The sequence below is a fragment of the Chionomys nivalis genome, chromosome 1 (genome assembly GCF_950005125.1).
Source record: "Chionomys nivalis chromosome 1, mChiNiv1.1, whole genome shotgun sequence".
NCBI classification, from domain to species: domain Eukaryota; kingdom Metazoa; phylum Chordata; class Mammalia; order Rodentia; family Cricetidae; genus Chionomys; species Chionomys nivalis.
This window is the reverse complement of record NC_080086.1, coordinates 4,103,528-4,122,733: the sequence shown is the minus strand read 5'-3', so window position 1 is coordinate 4,122,733 and position 19,206 is coordinate 4,103,528. Positions and strand designations below refer to the sequence as shown.

The 19,206-nt window shown below is 44.4% G+C and overlaps 1 protein-coding gene across 2 annotated transcripts in view; it reads right to left on the bottom strand.

Annotated features, from left to right (window-relative positions):
* Positions 1–19,206, bottom strand: part of Itpr2 (inositol 1,4,5-trisphosphate receptor type 2) — a 398,346-nt gene that overhangs the window by 193,618 nt on the left and 185,522 nt on the right. For both annotated transcript variants that reach the window (XM_057792035.1, XM_057792044.1), the window contains 2 exons: positions 15,835–15,963; positions 14,095–14,215 (listed from right to left, as the gene is read on the bottom strand). In XM_057792035.1, the coding sequence (XP_057648018.1) occupies positions 14,095–14,215; positions 15,835–15,963 (250 nt within the window). The remainder of the gene's footprint in view (positions 1–14,094; positions 14,216–15,834; positions 15,964–19,206) is intronic.

Here is a 19,206-nt window from a genome sequence, read left to right as displayed (position 1 = left end):
AGATACAGAGATGGCTGAGGGGGTCAGAGTACACACTTCCAGAGGGTCTGAGTTCAATTCTCAGAACCCAGGTTGCCCTCCCCTGGCCTCCGTGGTCTGTGCTCATGTGCACAAACTCACACCCATGACACACACAGATATACATGTTTCAAAACAACAAAAATATTACGACACAGGAAACATTGTGGCAACGCTTTTCTGACGACATCCGTGGGCACTTAGTTTAATGAGTCTATGCCTGTGGGTGCCCACAGCAGCACCTGCCCACCCAGGACCCATCTGTGAGCCGCTGTTCCACGCCCTCTTCCATGGAGGCACCTGGAGGGAAAGCTGAAGAAACTCCACCAGCCCGGAGTGTCAGATTTTTCTCTTCCTCAAGCTATAAGGCTGTTTTAGGTTCAGGGTCCTAACTTGACATGAACTGTACCGTATGAACTCCATGTAAAATAAGCCACTCTCCCAGGCCTGGGTGTGGACTGTAGCCATGGTTAAACCAGGACTGGGTATGAACTGTAGCCATGGTTAAAGCAGGCCTGGATGTGAACTGTAGCCATGGTTAAACCAGACCTAGATGTAAACTGTAGCCATGGTTAAACGAGGCCTGGTGTGAACTGTAGCCATGGTTAAACCAGGCCTGGGCGTGAACTGTAGCCATGGTTAAACCAGGCCTGGGTGTGAACTGTAGCCATGGTTAAACCAGGCCTGGATGTGAACTGTAGCCATGGTTAAACCAGGCCTGGGTGTGAACTGTAGCCATGGCTAAATCATGCCTTTGAAGCTATGAAAGAAGATTAACCCTGCAATTGAGCATAGCACATTTGAGCGAAAATAAGCTAAGTGTCCACACAACAACGACAACCATTTGAAGGGTGGGAACACATCTCTGTGGTAGAAACATGCCCAGCATACACGAAGCTCTTGGTTTGTTCCCCGGTACCTCAAGACAAGAACAAATTAAATTTAATTTGAAATCAAAACAGAAATTACTGAGTTAGATTTCCATAACTTATTTAAAAGGCACCAGGAGTGGTGGTCAGAAAGAAGGGCTGGGATTAGAAAAGCATTTGCTTTATCTCGTTTCCAAGAGAATTAAGTATGAAAACATCATTTTCAAGTCAAAACCACGATCAAAAGTGAGTCAAAAGCCATCAAGCGGGCTGGAGAGATGATGGCTCAGCAGTTAAGAGCATTGCCTGCTCTGCATACGGTCCTGAGTTCAATTCCCAGCAACCACATGGTGGCTCACAGCCATCTGTAATGAGGTCTGATGCCCTCTTCTGGCCTTCAGGCATACACAGGTACAGAATATTGTATACATAATAAATAAATAAATATTTTTTAAAAAAAGCCATCAAGCTAGAAACATTTTGGGAGCTGTGTTGTCTACACAGCTGGGTAAATCCCCACAGCTAACAGCAACAAGCAGCCAGTGAGTCTGCTACACCTGCCACTCTCCATGCCTACAGCGCGTGACAAGGTCATATGAAGGATCTTATAAAGAGGTGCTTCTCTTGGGCCTCTAAGTCAGAACCACCGCCTGGCTGAGGACATGTCTGCCATCAGAGGACAGGCATCCGAGTCCCTAAGGAACAAGTGGGAGAGGAGGGGGCCACTGCCTGTGCACCTGGCTTTGGGGAACCTCTGCCTTCTCATGAGTGAGCCACCTTTATCCACGGGTATTTTTAGTACATGGCAAACCTCCTAATTAGCCTTATAAATCCTGAAATTTCCTGGATATGACAAGTTTTTCAGGGGCTTTAAGATAGAATCAAAATCTATTTCTAATTATAATTCATTAAATATTGTGTGCTATGTGAATGTTTTTAATTAGCAGAAACCACGGATGGTATCTGCCAGACCAAACCCTCTGAAAACACATACGGGTCCATGATAGGTGCCACGGGGAAAAATTCTTGGATGTGCACACTGACGGGTGTGGGGAAGGTGAGCAGGAAGAGTGAGCACTAATTAGAAAACTGTGGCTGGCTGTCAGCCCATCCGAGCCAGAACGGCTGGAACTGTAGGACGAAGGTGTGGGTGGGAGCTGCACCCATTCTCCAGCACACCCACGTCTGTGATAAATCCGTGTATGTGTGTGTGTGTGTGTGTGTGTGTGTGTGTTCATGAGTGTGTAGCGGTCAGAAGACAACTGTGTTTCCTCAATCCCCACCTCCCTCTGGTAGGCAGGGTCTCTCACTAGCCTGGAATTCAGAGAGTAGCCTAGGTGGGCTGGCCAATAAGCCCCAGGGATCCACCGACCTCAGCCTCCCTGGTACTGGGATTCCAGGCACAGGCCACAATGTCACGGCATTTTTATACGGCTTTAGAGACTGAGCTCGGGACATTCTGCACGCGCTTCACTCTCTGAGCTATTTCCCCAGCCCACTGGAGTATTTGCACAGGGAGAACGTTGAACATACGGATACACGCTTCCTTGTGAACTCAACTCTACCACATGGACGCACGCCCCATTAATCCTCTACGTGAACAAAGCTATACTTCTTATGGTCACTCAGGAATGAGACTTGGAGGCCCGGCTAGTCATCTGGAAAGATAAACTTGAGTGGAGTCCATTCCACGAAAGCTGAAAGTAAATGCAGTGTATTCTAGGTATTCAAAGCGTCTCTCCCTCCCTCTACCTCCCTTTTTCTCTCTGCCTCTCTCCCTCCCTCTCTCCTTCCATCCCTTCCCCTTTCTGCATTTTCCTCACTCTGTGAGACAGGAGAAACTCACAGTCTTTATGGCCTCCCGCAGTCTTCTGAGTCAGAGGAGAGCATTGCTCACCTCCAGGGAGCACATGGCTTTTCACAACAACACCCAAAAGATGCAGACAAATCAAAATATGAAAATTCTCTGAAAATTAACAGCACCTCAGAGTGGCAGAAACTCTTCTGAGGATGAAATTAAACCTTCAAAGAAGCAGGCTGGGATAAGAGCTCAGGCAGAAAAGCGCATTGCCGTGCAAGCGTGAGCGCCTGAGTTGCCTCCGCCAGAACAAGCCTAGCATGGCAGTATGCACCCAAAACCCTATGGCGGTGTGCACCCAAATCCCCTAGCATGGCAGTGTGCACCCAAAACCCCAGCAATGGAGAGACAGACAGGGGGAGCTCGGGGCTCCCTGGCCAGCCTAACCTACTTGGCAAGTTCCAGATCAATGGAGAACCCATCTAAAAGACAAGTTACTCTCTGAGCTAAACACACCTGCTCATACAGGAACACGTGCATACGCTTCCACAAACTAAAAAGCCCCAGAAGAATTATAAATCCCTTATGCTAGAAAATAAAATTCCAATGATATTTTAAGAAAACTGGTCACCAAATAGTCAAAAGTCTGATTTCCCAACATGTAAGGGTTGAACTCAAAGCACAAGAAGGGCCCTGTTCACAGAAAAGGAAATACCAACAGCTCAATCATATAGCACAGTTTTCTTCCCCGTGCATAGACAAGAAAAACACATTAAAACTGTAACAATATGACGAAATCCAAACACGAAGTTAAGGAGAAGGGCATTCTCTGGCATGGCTGGTGGGTTAACAACACCCCTGGCAGAGCAGTTTCCACAACACAGAAGGTCCACTCTCAGCCATTAGCACGATTCCCTCATATTAGAGGTGACCGCAGACATTAGATGTTTAGAACAGGGTGAGGTCAGGTTAGCGCCACCCAGAGGCTGTTGAACCACTGGGACACGTGTTCATTTCTCGGCATCATGAACTTTACCGTTGCAAACATCACAGACCGTGCTCTGAGTGCCATGAAAAGCTCTAGAACTTTCTAACAGGTAAGGCACTCAGCCTTACGCTTGCTTCTTCTTTATTTACAAGGTGTATCTACTCTAGAAATTCCCTGGGGGTGAAGTATGTTTGATAGAGTGGATTTACTTCAGCTACAATGATACCTTCCAGATAGCGAGGAATCACTAAACAATCAGTTAAACTAATAAGTGAAAAGTGTTTATAAAATAGTATGCTATATTATAACTTATTGCAAGTAATTGTTTTATAAAACAGTGGATTTTAAGAAGGTTATTTTGTTTTGATTCAGCATTTGCTTTCCTGGGGCTTCTCTTTTGCATTGTTCAGGATGGAAGCCAGGGATCAGCACAAAGGAGGTAGCTAAGGGGTAGCCTGAGCTACTAATGAAGATGTAAAACCATAGTCACAAGATTACATGACGTCAAACTCCTTAGACTCCCACTACAATGCCCCTAGCAAATTCAAATAGACATTTATTTAATACAGACTCTCTAAAGGGTTAATGGGTTTACATTTCTCTCATTTTGAGAATGACTGGCTTGAAGTTTGTGTTCAGTAGGCAAAGCATTTGTAAGAGACATTTCCTGCAATTTCCTTGTGGAAAATCAATACTGTGGCCAAACAGCTACCCAATATGAATCCCCCCAGATCACAGGCCAATTATGAAGCGCATGGGCAGAATTCTTTCCTAAGTGAAATTATATGGAAGTCATTCGTAGATGTGTTTGCTGGAAGCGTTTCTGCATTTCATGCTTTTACAGGAACGGGTAAACTGAGGAAAGGCATCTAACCCTGTGTGTCTAGAGATTCCCATGGCCTTGACATTCCGCAGCACTCAGGAAGCCCTTACTGCTCACGGGGAGGGAAGGGCCAACTGAGAGAGTGGTCCTCCTGTCTTCTTTCCGCCTTCTGCATTCAGTGCACACTAGAGGAAGAGGATGAAGTGGTTTTGATGAGAGACAGGTTGAGCTAATAGTACCAGAGAGCGCTTGAGAAACAGGTGTTTCACACAGGTAAACTATAATTGATATTTGCATGTATAAGGAATGTGTTTGCCAATTCATAAATGCATCAAAATGCATCCCCGACCTTGTGATATTTTACACATAGATTATTCTGTATTCTCTTAAATGTCAAATATTCTTAAATGTTTAAGATGTGCCAAATTTCAGTGTTGCTACGCATTTGGAAAGAAAACTGAAATAGAAAAAGTAGTGCAGGTGAATGGAGAAGCTTCACACAGGTGCCACCCAGGGCTGGACTTCACGAGAGGCCACTCTCGGAGACTGCCGATGTCTCAGGAGACTGACCTAACCAGAGGGGGTGATGACCGGGCTCAGAAACAGGTCAGTTTCCAGGACAGATGGGAGAGTCCCAGCAACCAACCACGACACACCATGGTGTCCCCTGCTTTCCCGCTGTACAGAAAGGAACGCTGAAACAGCTGGTTCTCTCTGGGTCCTGCCTCTGCCGTCCTCAGTCCTTCTCTGTCTGTGAAGCCTCAACCTTCGCTCAAATCATAGGAACAGTGATTCTGTTTATGAGCAGATGTCTGATCCTAGAACCACACGCAGGTTAACGTGACCTTTAGCTCTAACTTGCGGCCATGTTGCCTTTTGATACTAGCCAAGGTAAAGTCGCCGTCGTCCATAGATGGTCCTAAGTCAACACACACCTGTTGTGGGGGCTAACATCTCACTGTTAACAGGACTTAGAAACACTAGAAGACACTTTGGAGGTGTCTGTGGGGTGTTTCCAGAGATGCTTAACCAAGGACAGACCCGCCCTACACAGGGTGGCACCAGCTTGTCAGCTGGGAACCCCAGCTGAATAAAAAGAAAAAAAGCCGGAGCCACCAGCACTCATCTCTCCACTTCCTGGCTGTGGTGCAAGGTGGCCACAGCTAGAGACACCCTTGTCACCATGCCTGCCCCACCACAATGGACCAGGCAAGGACATGCCCCACCCTTTCCGCCTCACAGTGCTTCTGTGGAGAGCTCTGTCACAGTGATGAGAAAGTAACGAATGCATTCATCATCTTGCTTATGAGAAGTAGGTTTGCAGGCCCTGAGGGCAAGGACAACAAAGCCACTGTTTCCAGAGTCTCCACTCTGAGGGGGGTAAACAGCAGAGTCTGAGAAACAAGAGATTTCAAACAGCAACAAGGAGCAGGAAGGGAAAATATCTTATATGAAGATGTTTACATATGATTGATCTCTATGGCTGAAAAGAAACTATGGGGATGTGATAACATGGTATGAGGTGATATGGCATACAATGATGGTGTGAAGGGCTAGGAGATGATACTATAAGGTGACAATATATGGATATACGATATGATATGAAGATATGTGATATGTGTGATATGATAATATGATGATTGTGTGACAGTATGATATGGTAATATAAAATTACATGATAAGCATATACATGATAATATATAAGATGATGATATACCATGATGATACATACAGTATGATGACATGAAGATGATGTTGCATGAGTTCTAATTGGTCTTAATAATAAAAACCAGGAGCCAGATATCAGGGGGAGAAAGCTGAAAGATCAGGGAAGCAGAGCAGCCAGGAACTAGTTCCTGCCTCTATGAAATCCTCAGACTGAAGAGTATCCTGTCTCTAAAGTCCTCAGACTGAATGCCATGAGCTCCTGTCTCCTTTCACCTTATATTCCTCTCTCTGCCCACCCACATCACTTCCCATCTCCACCTCCCTAGTGCTGGGATTAAAGGTGTGAGCCACCACCACCCGGCCTCTGTGGCCAACTCGTGAGGCTAGCTCCATACTCCAATCTTCAGGCAAGCTTTGTTTGTCAAAGTACAAACTAAATATCACCACATATGATGATGATATAATTGAATGATATAATGACATATGATCATACGACATGAGTGCTGGCGGCCATGTGAGGGAAGCAGCAGATGACAGTTGATGTGAGGATCTCAGGGCCCCAGGAGGCCAATCCCTGATAGGTGAATCTTGGAGAGGATCTCAGGAGAATAGGTGAATCTTGGAGAGGATCTCAGGGCCCCAGGAGGCCAATCCCTGATAGGTGAATCTTCGAGAGGCAAGGCCCCGAGACTACAGACCTCAGAATGTCTTTTGTTTCTGCTGGGCAAAGCTTTACATGCTTGCCGCGGCCATCTCTCTCTGGCATCTGGCATAGTGTGGATGGGTGTGGGGAGATCCCCACTGCCTAACGTAGTGATTACCTCCTGGAAACATCTCGTTCTGCTGGGCATTTTACCTGTGGATTATTAAGAAGATGATTTCCTCCTGAGGTGTACTATTTAACTGAACCTAAGCAATGATTTTATTATATAATAATGGTGATTATGCAATAATGGTATTAGTTTAAACAGGATTTTGACAACTGGGGTTTTTTAATAACTATAATAAGGGACTATTATAGAAGTTAGTTTAGCGAGAAAAATAATATAGTAAAGGTAGGATAAAATGCTGTCCCTGCCTCTGATAAAGCAGAGGCTGCAGAGGATAAAAAATAAAACAAGGAAGTGTCACACAGCAAGAACACTTGAGCTTCTATCGAGGAGTTGGGTAGAAAAACAACTGAGCCCAGTAGCCTAACTAGCTGAAATCCTTTCTTAATGTTGGGAGATGTGTTCACGGGATTAGGAGTGCATCACAGCTGAAACAAGGCTTTGAAAATAACTTAAAGTTAGACTAAGATGTTTCTGTCGAATAGTGCGGAGGTGAAAAACCCAAGAAGACAATCTGAAGCTTCAGAAAGGCACAGAGCTGAATGAGGAACCCGTTTAGGTCAGAGGACAAGGAAAGAGCGGCCCAATCATTGTCAGCTGACGTATATTCCTTGCTAGAATTGGTTGATGAGTAATCTGTAACAAGGTGCTTGGGTATAAATGTACGTGGGTTCCTGGGATAATTTGTTTTTCACCTGTAATGATAAAGTGTTTAACCATGGAAGGGATATAGAAAACATGCTGTTTTTTTACTTGTATTCATGGTAAACATTCATTTGAAAACTAGACTGTACCCACACTGTGATTTTCTTTATATTTCTTGAAAGATTTTGCTGGAGTATATAAGCTGTAATGGAAAAATAGATAAGATAAGGAAAACACCAAAAATGAGAGAATAAGGAGGAAAACATTGGGAGAATAAGAAGGAAAACATCAGAGAGACAGAAAGGACATTTCTGAAGAAAAGAGAACATAAGAATGCAGGAGAAGAATAAAGAAGGAAACCATCAAGAGAGCTTGTGAGTGTCTTTCCCCTTACCCCTTAGATGAAAAAGTCATGGCGCGCAGACTTCATGGATTCCCTCTGACCCTTTGCTGTTGGAAGTTGGCCTCCCAGGCAGGAAAACATGATGGTATATGGTATGATGTGACATGATGCTATATGACATGAAATTTGATTTATGATGATGATATAATATGATATGTTGTTATATGATATAATGTAATATGGTGATAACATGAAATGGTATGGTGCATAATGCCATTATATGACATAATTAAATGATATATATAATATAATATTAAATGATAATATGTGACATATGATAATATGACAATGCCATGGTGTATATATATATATACATATATATATATATGACACCAGCTTTCTATGAATGTCTTTTTTAGGATTTATTTTATTTTTAACTAGTTTGTGTGTATCTGTCTGAGTTTGTACATGTTAGCACAGTGCTCATGGGGGCTAGAAGAGGATATCCAATCCCCTGAAGCCGGAGTTGTGAGATGTTGAGAGAGACAAGATGTGGGTCCAGGGAGCGGTACCCAGGTCCTCTGCAAAACATACTCTTAGCTGCTTTTAAAGCCATCTTTATGCTTGTGATGGCATAAGCTAGGATCAGATAAAAACCACAAGGGCAGATGCGCAGTGAGAAGGAGGACACCCCTGTGGAGATGAAGGAAAGAAATGGCTTTCATGAAGAAATTTTAACAAAAATACTTTTGTTGTTTGAGATAGGGCTTCATGTGGCTCATAGTATACAGCGTAGGGTCGCCTTAAACTCCTGATCCTCCTGCCTCTACCTCCCAAATGATGGGACTGCAGGTGTTGCCACCACAGACCTGATTGCAGAGTGTAAGACAGGGAGGCCAGCAGAAAGGAAGATGAAAGCCAGACTCGTGGAGATAAAAGAGACCAAGCCACAGCATGGCTCCCCATTACTTCCTCGGCCGCAGGTTGGGTGGAATCATCACCACACGTGTTCTTTCAACACACAGAACGAAATCAAGCTTTGCTTGCTTGTTTGTTTTCTGAAAAAACATTCAGCTTTGGCTAGTGCAGAAAAGGATTAGGCCGGTGTATTTGGGTGACGACTTTAGGCCAACAACTCTGCTGTCACACCGTGAAAAAACTGATCTGACCACACACTGAATCCTCTGGGCTCGGATTTAGATGATAAGCACACATGAAATCCCCCAGCTCCCGTTCATTCATTCACCCTTCATTAGTTCTTTTGTTTGCAACAGGGTTCTCTATGTCTCCTTGAACTTGTAATCCTCCTGCATCACCGTCCTAGGCAGCTAGGATTACAGGTGTACCTGTTCCCATGTCTGATTTTGTCTGCAATTTCTAAGTGCTATGCACTGCACTCTAAGTACTGGGGAGGCCAAGTGGTCTCAGTTCCCATTGCATTTGCTGAAGGCTAAAGGAGAAGGAGATGATGTGGGAGTGATTTCTTTCTAATCTGTTGCTTTCATTGGTTAATTAATAAAGAAAACTGCCCTGGCCCATTTGATAGACCAACCCTTAGGTGGGTGGAGTAAACAGAACAGAATGCTGGGAGAAAGAAGCTGACTCAGGGAGTCGCCCATGATTCTCCCACCTGACACAGATGCAAGTTAAGATCTCCCTGGTAAGCCACCTCGTAGGGCTACACAGAATATCAAAAATGGGTTAGATCAATATGTAAGAGCTAGCCAATAAGAGGTTAAAACTAATGGGCCAAACAATGTTTAAAAGAATACAGTGTCCGTGTAATTATTTCGGGGCATAAGCTAGCCATGCGGGCGGCTGGGTGCCGGGGACGCAGCCCCACTCCTCCTATTACAACAGAGTGGCACCCAATGTGCTAATGAACTCCACGTAAAACCTGAAAAGGCTTAAAAAGGAGAGAAAAAATTTAAGACAGCTTTTTGCTGTTTATGGATTGCATGCCACAAAAAAATTGTCCTGACTCAGCAACAAAAAAAAACTGGCTGTTTTAAAATGCCGGCTTTCTAGGCTATGCCGCCATCACGATCTCTGTCTGGCTCCTACGGGATACAGAGCTTTTAAATGGAGCATTTAAAATAAAGTGCTACGGCTTGCTTGATGGCAATGTGGACTGCTGTGTGCCTAAAACTGTGTGTGGCTCAGGGGCACCAAATGGTTCTGAGGCAAGACCGGCTCAGCTCCGCCAAGCTAAACTGTGCTGGTCTCAAACAAAAACTACCGTAATTACCATAATAACAGCACAATTAAGGTTTAGACTGGACAGGACACAGACAATACCATATTATCTGTATATGGTGCAACTTAAGTTTTTAAAAAATAACATTTTAAAAAATGCTCCTGGATAGTAAAAAAAATTACAGATTCACAATAAAACAGATTCAGACATAAAAAACCACAATGTTGGATAAATGTACATAGGCTTAAAAAATATATATATATATATATATATATATATAAAAATAAAGTTAATGGTTTAAAAAAAGGTAAAGTCTTTAAAAAGACAAAATACAGATAGTTATAAATTAAAAAAAAATAAAAAAATAAGCCATGTAACAATAAAAAATTCACAAAAAGTCTAAATTCTTTATATTATTATGTTTTTAACTGTAAAAAAACTAAATACAAAGAGACATTTCATCATATGGGCTACCAAGCTAAACCAAAATAGATACAAGGGTATTATAATTTCAAAATATGGGTCTAAAAATATAATACTTTGGAGAGGGTCTTCTTTTGTTTTCACAGAAGATAAAACTCTATAAATTACGTCTATCCCAATATGGTATGATACACCACGCCCTCCTAAAAGGTTACTATAAACACCTTCAAAAAATTACTTCATTCAACTGCCAACTAAGATAACCCTAACACACAGGTTATACCATAAAAAATCTAAATACAGCGCCCAATGCTGGGAAAAAGAAGCCGAGTCAGGGAGTCGCCATGATTCTCCCACCTGACACAGATGCAAGTTAAGATCTCCCTAGTAAGCCACCTCGTAGGGCTACACAGAATATCAAAAATGGGTTAGATCAATATGTAAGAGCTAGCCAATAAGAGGTTAAAACTAATGGGCCAAACAATGTTTAAAAGAATACAGTGTCCGTGTAATTATTTCGGGGCATAAGCTAGCCATGCGGGCGGCTGGGTGCCGGGGACGCAGCCCCACTTCTCCTATTACAACAAGGAGAGAGAGGAAGGGAGAGAAGGAAGCAAACCTGAGAAATATCATCTGAAGGGAAGGCCGTATGCTGTGTGAAAGGTAAGACTATTTGCTTCTCCTTTTGATGACACCTTTTACTGATGGATAAAATTCCTAATTTGGTCCAAAAAACCCATTTTACTATTTTATTATAACTTGAAAAGCAATGTCCCTTGCAGAGCCTCTCAGCTCTGAGCACCTCAGGAGGAGCACCATGAAGTATGCATGGAAAGCGGTCATGACCTAGAGCCCTGGAGCTCAGAAAGGGGCTGCAAGTCTGGACAAGAGGGCTTGAGGCAGAGGGAAATCAGAGCTTGAGAGTGAGGAGGTCACAGGGCTGGGGACAGCCAAGCTCGGGGGTACAGGGGTCACACAACAGAGTGACCCAGGAGAGAACTGGAGGCTCAGGTCAAAGCAAAACCATAAACATGGTTTGGAAAACACATCACTTACGATACCAGTGACATCATCAAATGCTTCAGTGACATCATCAAATGCTTCAGCATTAACTTGAGAAATACAGATAATTCATTATATTATTATATATAATACATCAAATGTTTCAGCATTAATTTGAGAACTATGAGAGGACTAGAGGGCCCTAGCACTTGCACACAAACTGAGGAAGACAATCCCACCCCAAGCATCAGGCTGACCAGGACACCAGGCAGGAAGGGAGGGGGAGGAAAGTGTCCGTGCTGTGCACTCCAGGGCAGAACCGCAGAGGGATGACCAGGTCCCCAGGTCCCAGCGGCATGTGCGCCAGAGAAGCAAGCACAGTAGAGAGTCTATTTAAAAACTATTTCTTTCACATATTTATAACTAGAATTCTTATCTAAAATTAATTTCCTAGGTAAACTATATTACTATTAACTGTAGTCATCAATTGATATTCTTAGATTATATCTGATTTTTTTATTTCCTCAAAATTGGTGCCACCATTAAGTTTTGTTAATATAAAATCTCTTAGGCCAGATTGCAGATTAGGTAATGACCGAAAACATTTTAACGATCACAATTAGCTATATCACTGACTGCCTATCACAGGTTTATTAAGCATATACTAAACACGAGGTGAAGATAATGGTTTCCTGAACTGTGAGATATAAATAACCATAGAATCAATCAAAGGTTAGGTGTATAAAAGCACAGCCCTGGTCCTAGTAAATCTCAATAAACATTAACAGTGGCCAAGACCATGACCACGAGACTGAAACGATGGAACCACCAGGAATAGTCATATGCCTCTCTGTTTTCCTTTTTCCTTTATTATTTTCCGTCCATCCGAGACTGTACTTCTCTATCCTCCACTCCCTCCATAATTATTCTACACAAAGACTGGGACGGTGACTCAGTGGGTAAGTACTTCTGGTGTAAGCTTAATTTGAGTCTCCCACATAAAGCCAGATGTACTGGATACATCTGTAATCCCAGCACTCCTGCGATGAGGTGGATCCCAGCACTGCTACAGTGAGGTGGATCCCAGCACTGCTACAGTGAGGTGGATCCCAGCACTGCTACCTACAGTGAGGTGGATCCCAGCACCGCTACAGTGTGGTGGATTCCAGCACTCCTACCTACAGTGAGGTGGATCCCAGCACTGCTGCAGTGAGGTGGATCCCAGCACTGCTGCAGTGTGGTGGATTCCAGCACTGCTACAGTGAGGTGGATCCCAGCACTGCTACAGTGTGGTGGATTCCAGCACTGCTACAGTGAGGTGGATCCCAGCACTGCTGCAGTGTGGTGGATTCCAGCACTGCTACCTACATTGAGGTGGATCCCAGCACTGCTACAGTGTGGTGGATTCCAGCACTGCTACAGTGAGGTGGATCCCAGCACTGCTACAGTGTGGTGGATTCCAGCACTGCTACAGTGAGGTGGATCCCAGCACTGCTACAGTGTGGTGGATTCCAGCACTGCTACAGTGAGGTGGATCCCAGCACTGCTGCAGTGTGGTGGATTCCAGCACTGCTACCTACATTGAGGTGGATCCCAGCACTGCTACCTACAGTGAGGTGGATCCCAGCACTGCTACCTACAGTGAGGTGGATCCCAGCACTGCTACCTACAGTGAGGTGGATCCCAGCACTGCTACCTACATTGAGGTGGATCCCAGCACTGCTACAGTGAGGTGGATCCCAGCACTGCTGCAGTGAGGTGGATCCCAGCACTGCTGCAGTGAGGTGGATCCCAACACTGCTACCTACAGTGAGGTGGATCCCAGCACTACTACCTGATATCCAACTCTGGGTTTTATTTATTAAGACCAAGTAGAATTTGTGTTACACTTGTCTCCATCTCATTATTAATGTTGATGCCCTCAGTGTATAATAGGCCTTTGCATGATACAGATTTCACACAAACTAGAATGTTAAAAACAAACAAACATGGTACACGCCTTTAATCCCAGCACTTGGGAGGCAGAGGCAGGCAGTTCTCTGTGAGTTTGAGGCCAGCCTGGTCTACAAAAGCTAGTTCCAGGAAAGCCACCAAAGCTACACAGAAACCCTGTCTCGAAAACAACAAACAAACAAAACAAAAAAAACTATTGTTAAAAAAATTCTTAACAACATCGGGTTCACAACTAATAAATAAGATGATTCCACAATTAAAAGTAAGATAATCAGTTAAGCCATTCTTACAAAATCCCACTAAGCCATATTTTAAATATAATACCCCTTTGAAATTTGGAAATATGAATATACTTTTTCTTCCAAAACTCTGCTATGTTGAGAATCAGTTGCTGAACCTTGGTCTTCCACTTAAACAAAAGAACAACCAGGTTTTATTTGTGAGGTTCCAGACTGGAAAGCTGCCTGTGTAGCTCGCAGCACAAACCCGGTAACTTCAGGAAACATACAATTGAGGCAAACCAGACCCCTGACTTACCCACTTCAGCGAGCGCTCGGATGCAGGACTCCACCGAGGCCTTCTGGGCCGGGTTGGGCCAGGTGCAGTTGTAAATTCTGAAGGCGGATTGCAGCAGCTGGATAAAGACGGGCTGGTGGGTCTGAAAACAGAAGGAAAGTGGCCGCTCTATGTCATTATGCCACGGTCCCTAAGCCACTAACATGCCTGAGGAGCTACACCTTATCAGACAGTGACACACAGTGTTGTGTGCTCCAAAGCCACTCACAAACACCTGACCACACAACATGTCTTGTGTGTCAATAGCATGAGGGGAAACATGCCAGACACTACAGAAGATTGGTCACTTGTGTTTCTACTATAATTGTGTGTGTGTGCGTGCATGTGTGTGTGCATGCACATGTGTGTATGCACGTGTGTGTGCATGCACACGTGTGTGAGTGCATGTGTGTGTGCTTGCACACACGTGTGTAGGTAGGTCAGAGCTGACCTCAGTTATCCTCCTCCGCCATTCTCCACCTTATTCTGGTGAGTGGGGTTTCTCACTGAATCTGAAGCTGTGTCGGCTAGACCTGCCGGGTCACTAAGCTGTAGGGTGTCCCTGTCTCTGACCCTGCAGGGGTCCACTACCTCATCCGGTGGAGAGAAAGCCAAGGTCTTCAAGATGTTGTCCCTCACGGCAACAGACACCAAAAGAGACATCAAACCTCAGACATGCAGAAATGCATTAAATAAAACTGTGTGTGTCTGTGTATCAAACTTATAATTCCTTTTAAAAAGTAAGGATTATGCAAAGAGCTGTTATGGGGCATTTAGAGACTAGTGAACAAAACCCTCCATGTTCCACTTTTTCCTGATATCGTTGACTGAAGGACAGCAGGACCTGCAGCTGGGAACTCACAGAACACAGGGTTGAGCAATTGTGTTCTCCACACAGACAAAACTAGAGGACACTCAGTGCGACCCTGTGGTGGTATGCTAACTGAGCGGCATCTTTCTTAGTCGTGAATTTTCCTTGTGAAGCACACATTTTAATAAGATGCCCTACAGATATGCTGTGCGTATCTGGCGCTTTCCTCATCTGTGGACATTTAAGGATGGAAAGCGCAAGTGTTTTTAAGTATTTATGAAGACTTGAAAACCTTAATGTTTTTAACCTTTAGGATAAATTACTAACAAACGGCAGCAGCCCAGGTCCGAGCCATCTGAACAATCAGCCATTATTTCAGCACTTGGTCCTTTGCCTACAGATGTGAAATGCCTTGTCATACTTAACAGGAGGACAATGACTCAATTTTAGGAGGCGGTTTCTCGATGTAAAATGAAGGTGGGGTTCGGGGAGCGATCACCAAGTGGGAGAGAGAGTGGGAGGACATGGGGGGGGGTCTCTGATCTTTCATCTGATTAAATGATGTATAAACTGGATTGGGTGCTAAAGTATAAATATTAAAGTGGGTCAGAACAGGCAAAATTACAAAAGCTAAGAGACACTAAAACAAATGAAAACACATAAGAAACACTGGGACCAAACAAAGAGAGGAGAGAGAAGGTGTGAGAAAATATAACGGTGTACACACACAAAAAAAAAAATGCCACTATGAAACCCATTCCTCTGTGTTATTGTGAATAAGTTAATACGAAAATAAAGTTTGGTCAAGTCAGAAAGGGGATGATGCTAAGTAACACAAGAGACAGTGGTTCTCCGGAGAGTTAGAAAGGACGACCGAGCCAGATAGTTTCCCCGGCAGTGGGTTCAGTTACCTGCAGGCTGGTACTGTTGTCTGAGAAGGGCGAGTTGAAGAAGCCGCTCACAATGTTCATGACTGACTCGGTCACACATCTCTCCAGGAAGATGTCTGCATGTTTCCTGTCGGTGGTGGTATTACAGACCTGGAGAGAAAGCCAAGTCTCTGCATTATGAATCGGTAGTGGAACCTTCTCAACATTGCCCTCTGAGAGTTCTCCACAGCCATTTCTGTGCTCGGTGACGCTGTTACAGATGGGACCAAATCCGCTAAAACACCAGTCCACGGCAGCTTCCCCTTAAGTCTCCCCGTCATTTCAACCTCCGCTGTTCCTTCACCCCTCAGGCCCTGTGTTAACTTGTTTTCTTTATTTTTCCAGGCCAACCACCCCCTTGGTCCCCAAACTTGACTTTGACGAAAACCACTCCCACTCCCTGAGAGGAAGCCAAAGAGTTAAAAGCCATCATGAGTACAAAGGGATGGGAAGAATTCGTGGTGACTTGTGTCAACATGCATTGTCCCTTAAAGTACTTGGGCCCATGTGAAGAGGCGCGGGTACCATCTGAGGGGTGTTGAGATCTGCATGTGGAATGTCCTCTGCGGGTCCATGGGTCCCCAGTTGGTGGTGCTATTTTGAATAATGTAGAGGTGTGCCCAACATTTTACATGTTGGCGGGACACTGTCTTATACATAGTTTACCCTATGCATCTGTTATCAACTTACAAAAGATCTCATGTCTTAAGTAAGCTTATGAATTTTGTGTTCACAGCTTATCTTCTGTGATAGCCTAGTGGCCACGGGTCGGATATGCCTGGGAAGTAGAGCCTTGCTAAGGAAGCAACTTGCTCACTGTTGTCTGGGCCTTGAGGATAAAAGCCCTGCTCACCTCACTTCCTGTCTGTTCTCTGCTTCCTGTTAGATCACAGAGAGGAGCCCCAGTTGCACAGGTCAGCCAATCTTCGGTCACCTGCTGCTATCTCTTCCCCTCCTGTAGACTGCACCCTCAAACTGTGAGCTGAAGTAAGCCCCCACACTCAAGAGTCTTCTTGGGCATTCCATCGCAGAAACAGAAAAGCGAGGAAAATGGAAGCATAGATCTAAAGCCTTCCCACACTCTCTTATCCAAGGCCCTCAGCAGGACAGGTTGAGGGCCAGCCCAGCCCTGGAGCTGGGGGCCTAAGCAGCCTGCTGCCCCTGCCCTTTTGCTGAGCTGTATTTCCAAGTCAGTCGGGCTGACGAATTGCGAAAGCTGAGAGTTGTGATTGAAAACACACAGGAAGTATGGACGCAGAGAGAGCGGGAGTGGAGGGTGTGAGAGAAGACTAGAAACCGAGGCAGGCAAAGAAAACAAACAGGAACAAAGGGTGAGAGGCCAGGGATGGCGGCCGTCTGCTCCAGATGTCCTTGGGCAACAGAATTTCTCTGCGATGTCTGACTTTTCAATAAGGGACTTCATCAAAAGAACAAGTGGATGTGGTTTAATTTGATACTACTCTAAAACTTTTCACACAATTCCAAAAAAGAGGAAACTTCCCTTCCCAAACCATGTGTCTCAGAGCTTCTGGCTGGGAGAATGGGGTTGTTGATGCCAGAATTAAATGTGGAGGGAGGGACGCAGGGTTCGTGTCCTAAGCCCTTTCCATCTGTGCAGTTCATTTTCCCTTCCCCCAAAACAACACACACTTATATAACATTTTCTGAACAGAAAGAGCTTCAGTATAACTCACAGTGTCAGGCTATTGGGGAAACCATATGATTTAAAAAGAACAAATTTGTCTAATTATGGAATTCTGCCATTGTGTTAGCAACAGCTCATGTATGAACAAGATATTCAAGGCAGTCCTACCACAGAGGCTATACCCCATGACCGCAGGGAAAAGTACCAAATTCTCTCTATATATTTTCACCTCATATATATCTATATATATATATATATATATATATATATATATATATATATAAAACTATGACAAAATTTAATTCACAAATGTGGTACAAAATAGATTAATAACATAAATTTAAAAATTATATCACAATAACAGTGAATATAAGTGAATATTTTCTTCTCTCCTCTCTCTTTTTCTCTCTCTCTCCTATCCCTCTCATTTATTATCTCTCACAAGAAGCACCGCGCAGACTCTCTTTGGCATCACCGCCACCCCGTACTTCAGGCCTATGATGAAGTAAATTGAGATCTGCCTGGACACAGTCACTGCAGGAGTGGGCCCAGGTACTTTAAGGGAAAATGCATGTCGACACAAGTCACCACGAATTCTTCCCATCCCTTTGTACTCATGATGGCTTTTAACTCTTTGGCTTCCTCTCAGGAAGTGGGAGTGGTTTTCGTCAAAGTCAAGTTTGGGGACCAAGGGGGTGGTTGGCCTGGAAAAATAAAGAAAACAAGTTAACACAGGGCCTGAGGGGTGAAGGAACAGCGGAGGTTGAAATGACGGAGAGACTTAAGGGGAAGCTGCCGTGGACTGGTGTTTTAGCGGATTTGGTCCCATCTGTAACAGCGTCACCGAGCACAGAAATGGCTGTGGAGAACTCTCAGAGGGCAAGGTGGCTTGCTTTTCAAAGTGAGACTCATCAGATGAGGGTGTGAAGACGGGCCCACACTGCATGCTCAGCTGATCCTCCGAAATCAATCTGTAATGCAATGGCCAGATTATCTGTGGACAGGCGATCTGACAGGTGATCTAAGGATAAGAGGCCTATGATGTCAGCAAGGGGAGCAGTGTACCACAGAGAGGTTAGACAAAGAGATGACACACGTCCTAGACCAGAGGGCGTGGAACAGCATCACACTTCTCAGAATTTCAAAAGCATGAACCCTTCATTTCTGGAATTTTCCATCTCTTATTTTTGCGCCTCTGACATGGGACCACACAGAGTGAAATTGTATGTGAGAGAGAATTGCTGCAAACGTCTCTGAGATATAGAAGTCTAATACATGACTCTGACTTTCATTTTCTTTAACATTAGATTGGGCTGCATTTGTGGGCCACGCTGAGGATTAAAATCTAACATGGTCCTAGGACTAATATCAAACTGATTTTCCCAGGACAGGCATCAGTTACGATTTTACTTCTTTTGGCTTCTTCCAAACACTGGACTATGTTTGAACTAGTCTGGTGGGCTAAAGCTGCCCTTTGGTTGAGCAGGTAGCTGACCAGCCCTCACGTACCAGCCCCAGAACTTATGTCCAGTCCTGGCCCGTGCCGTGGGGGAGGGGTCTTTCGCTGGACTTACTGTACCTTGTGCTGCATTGCTTGGAGCTGGACACCATGGAGCTCCAGCCAGAGATTCCCTTTTGAACTAGTAGATGGATGGGTGTTACCTAGATAATGCTTTACTCTAAAGCCTGGGCAATGTGTTGACCAAGCC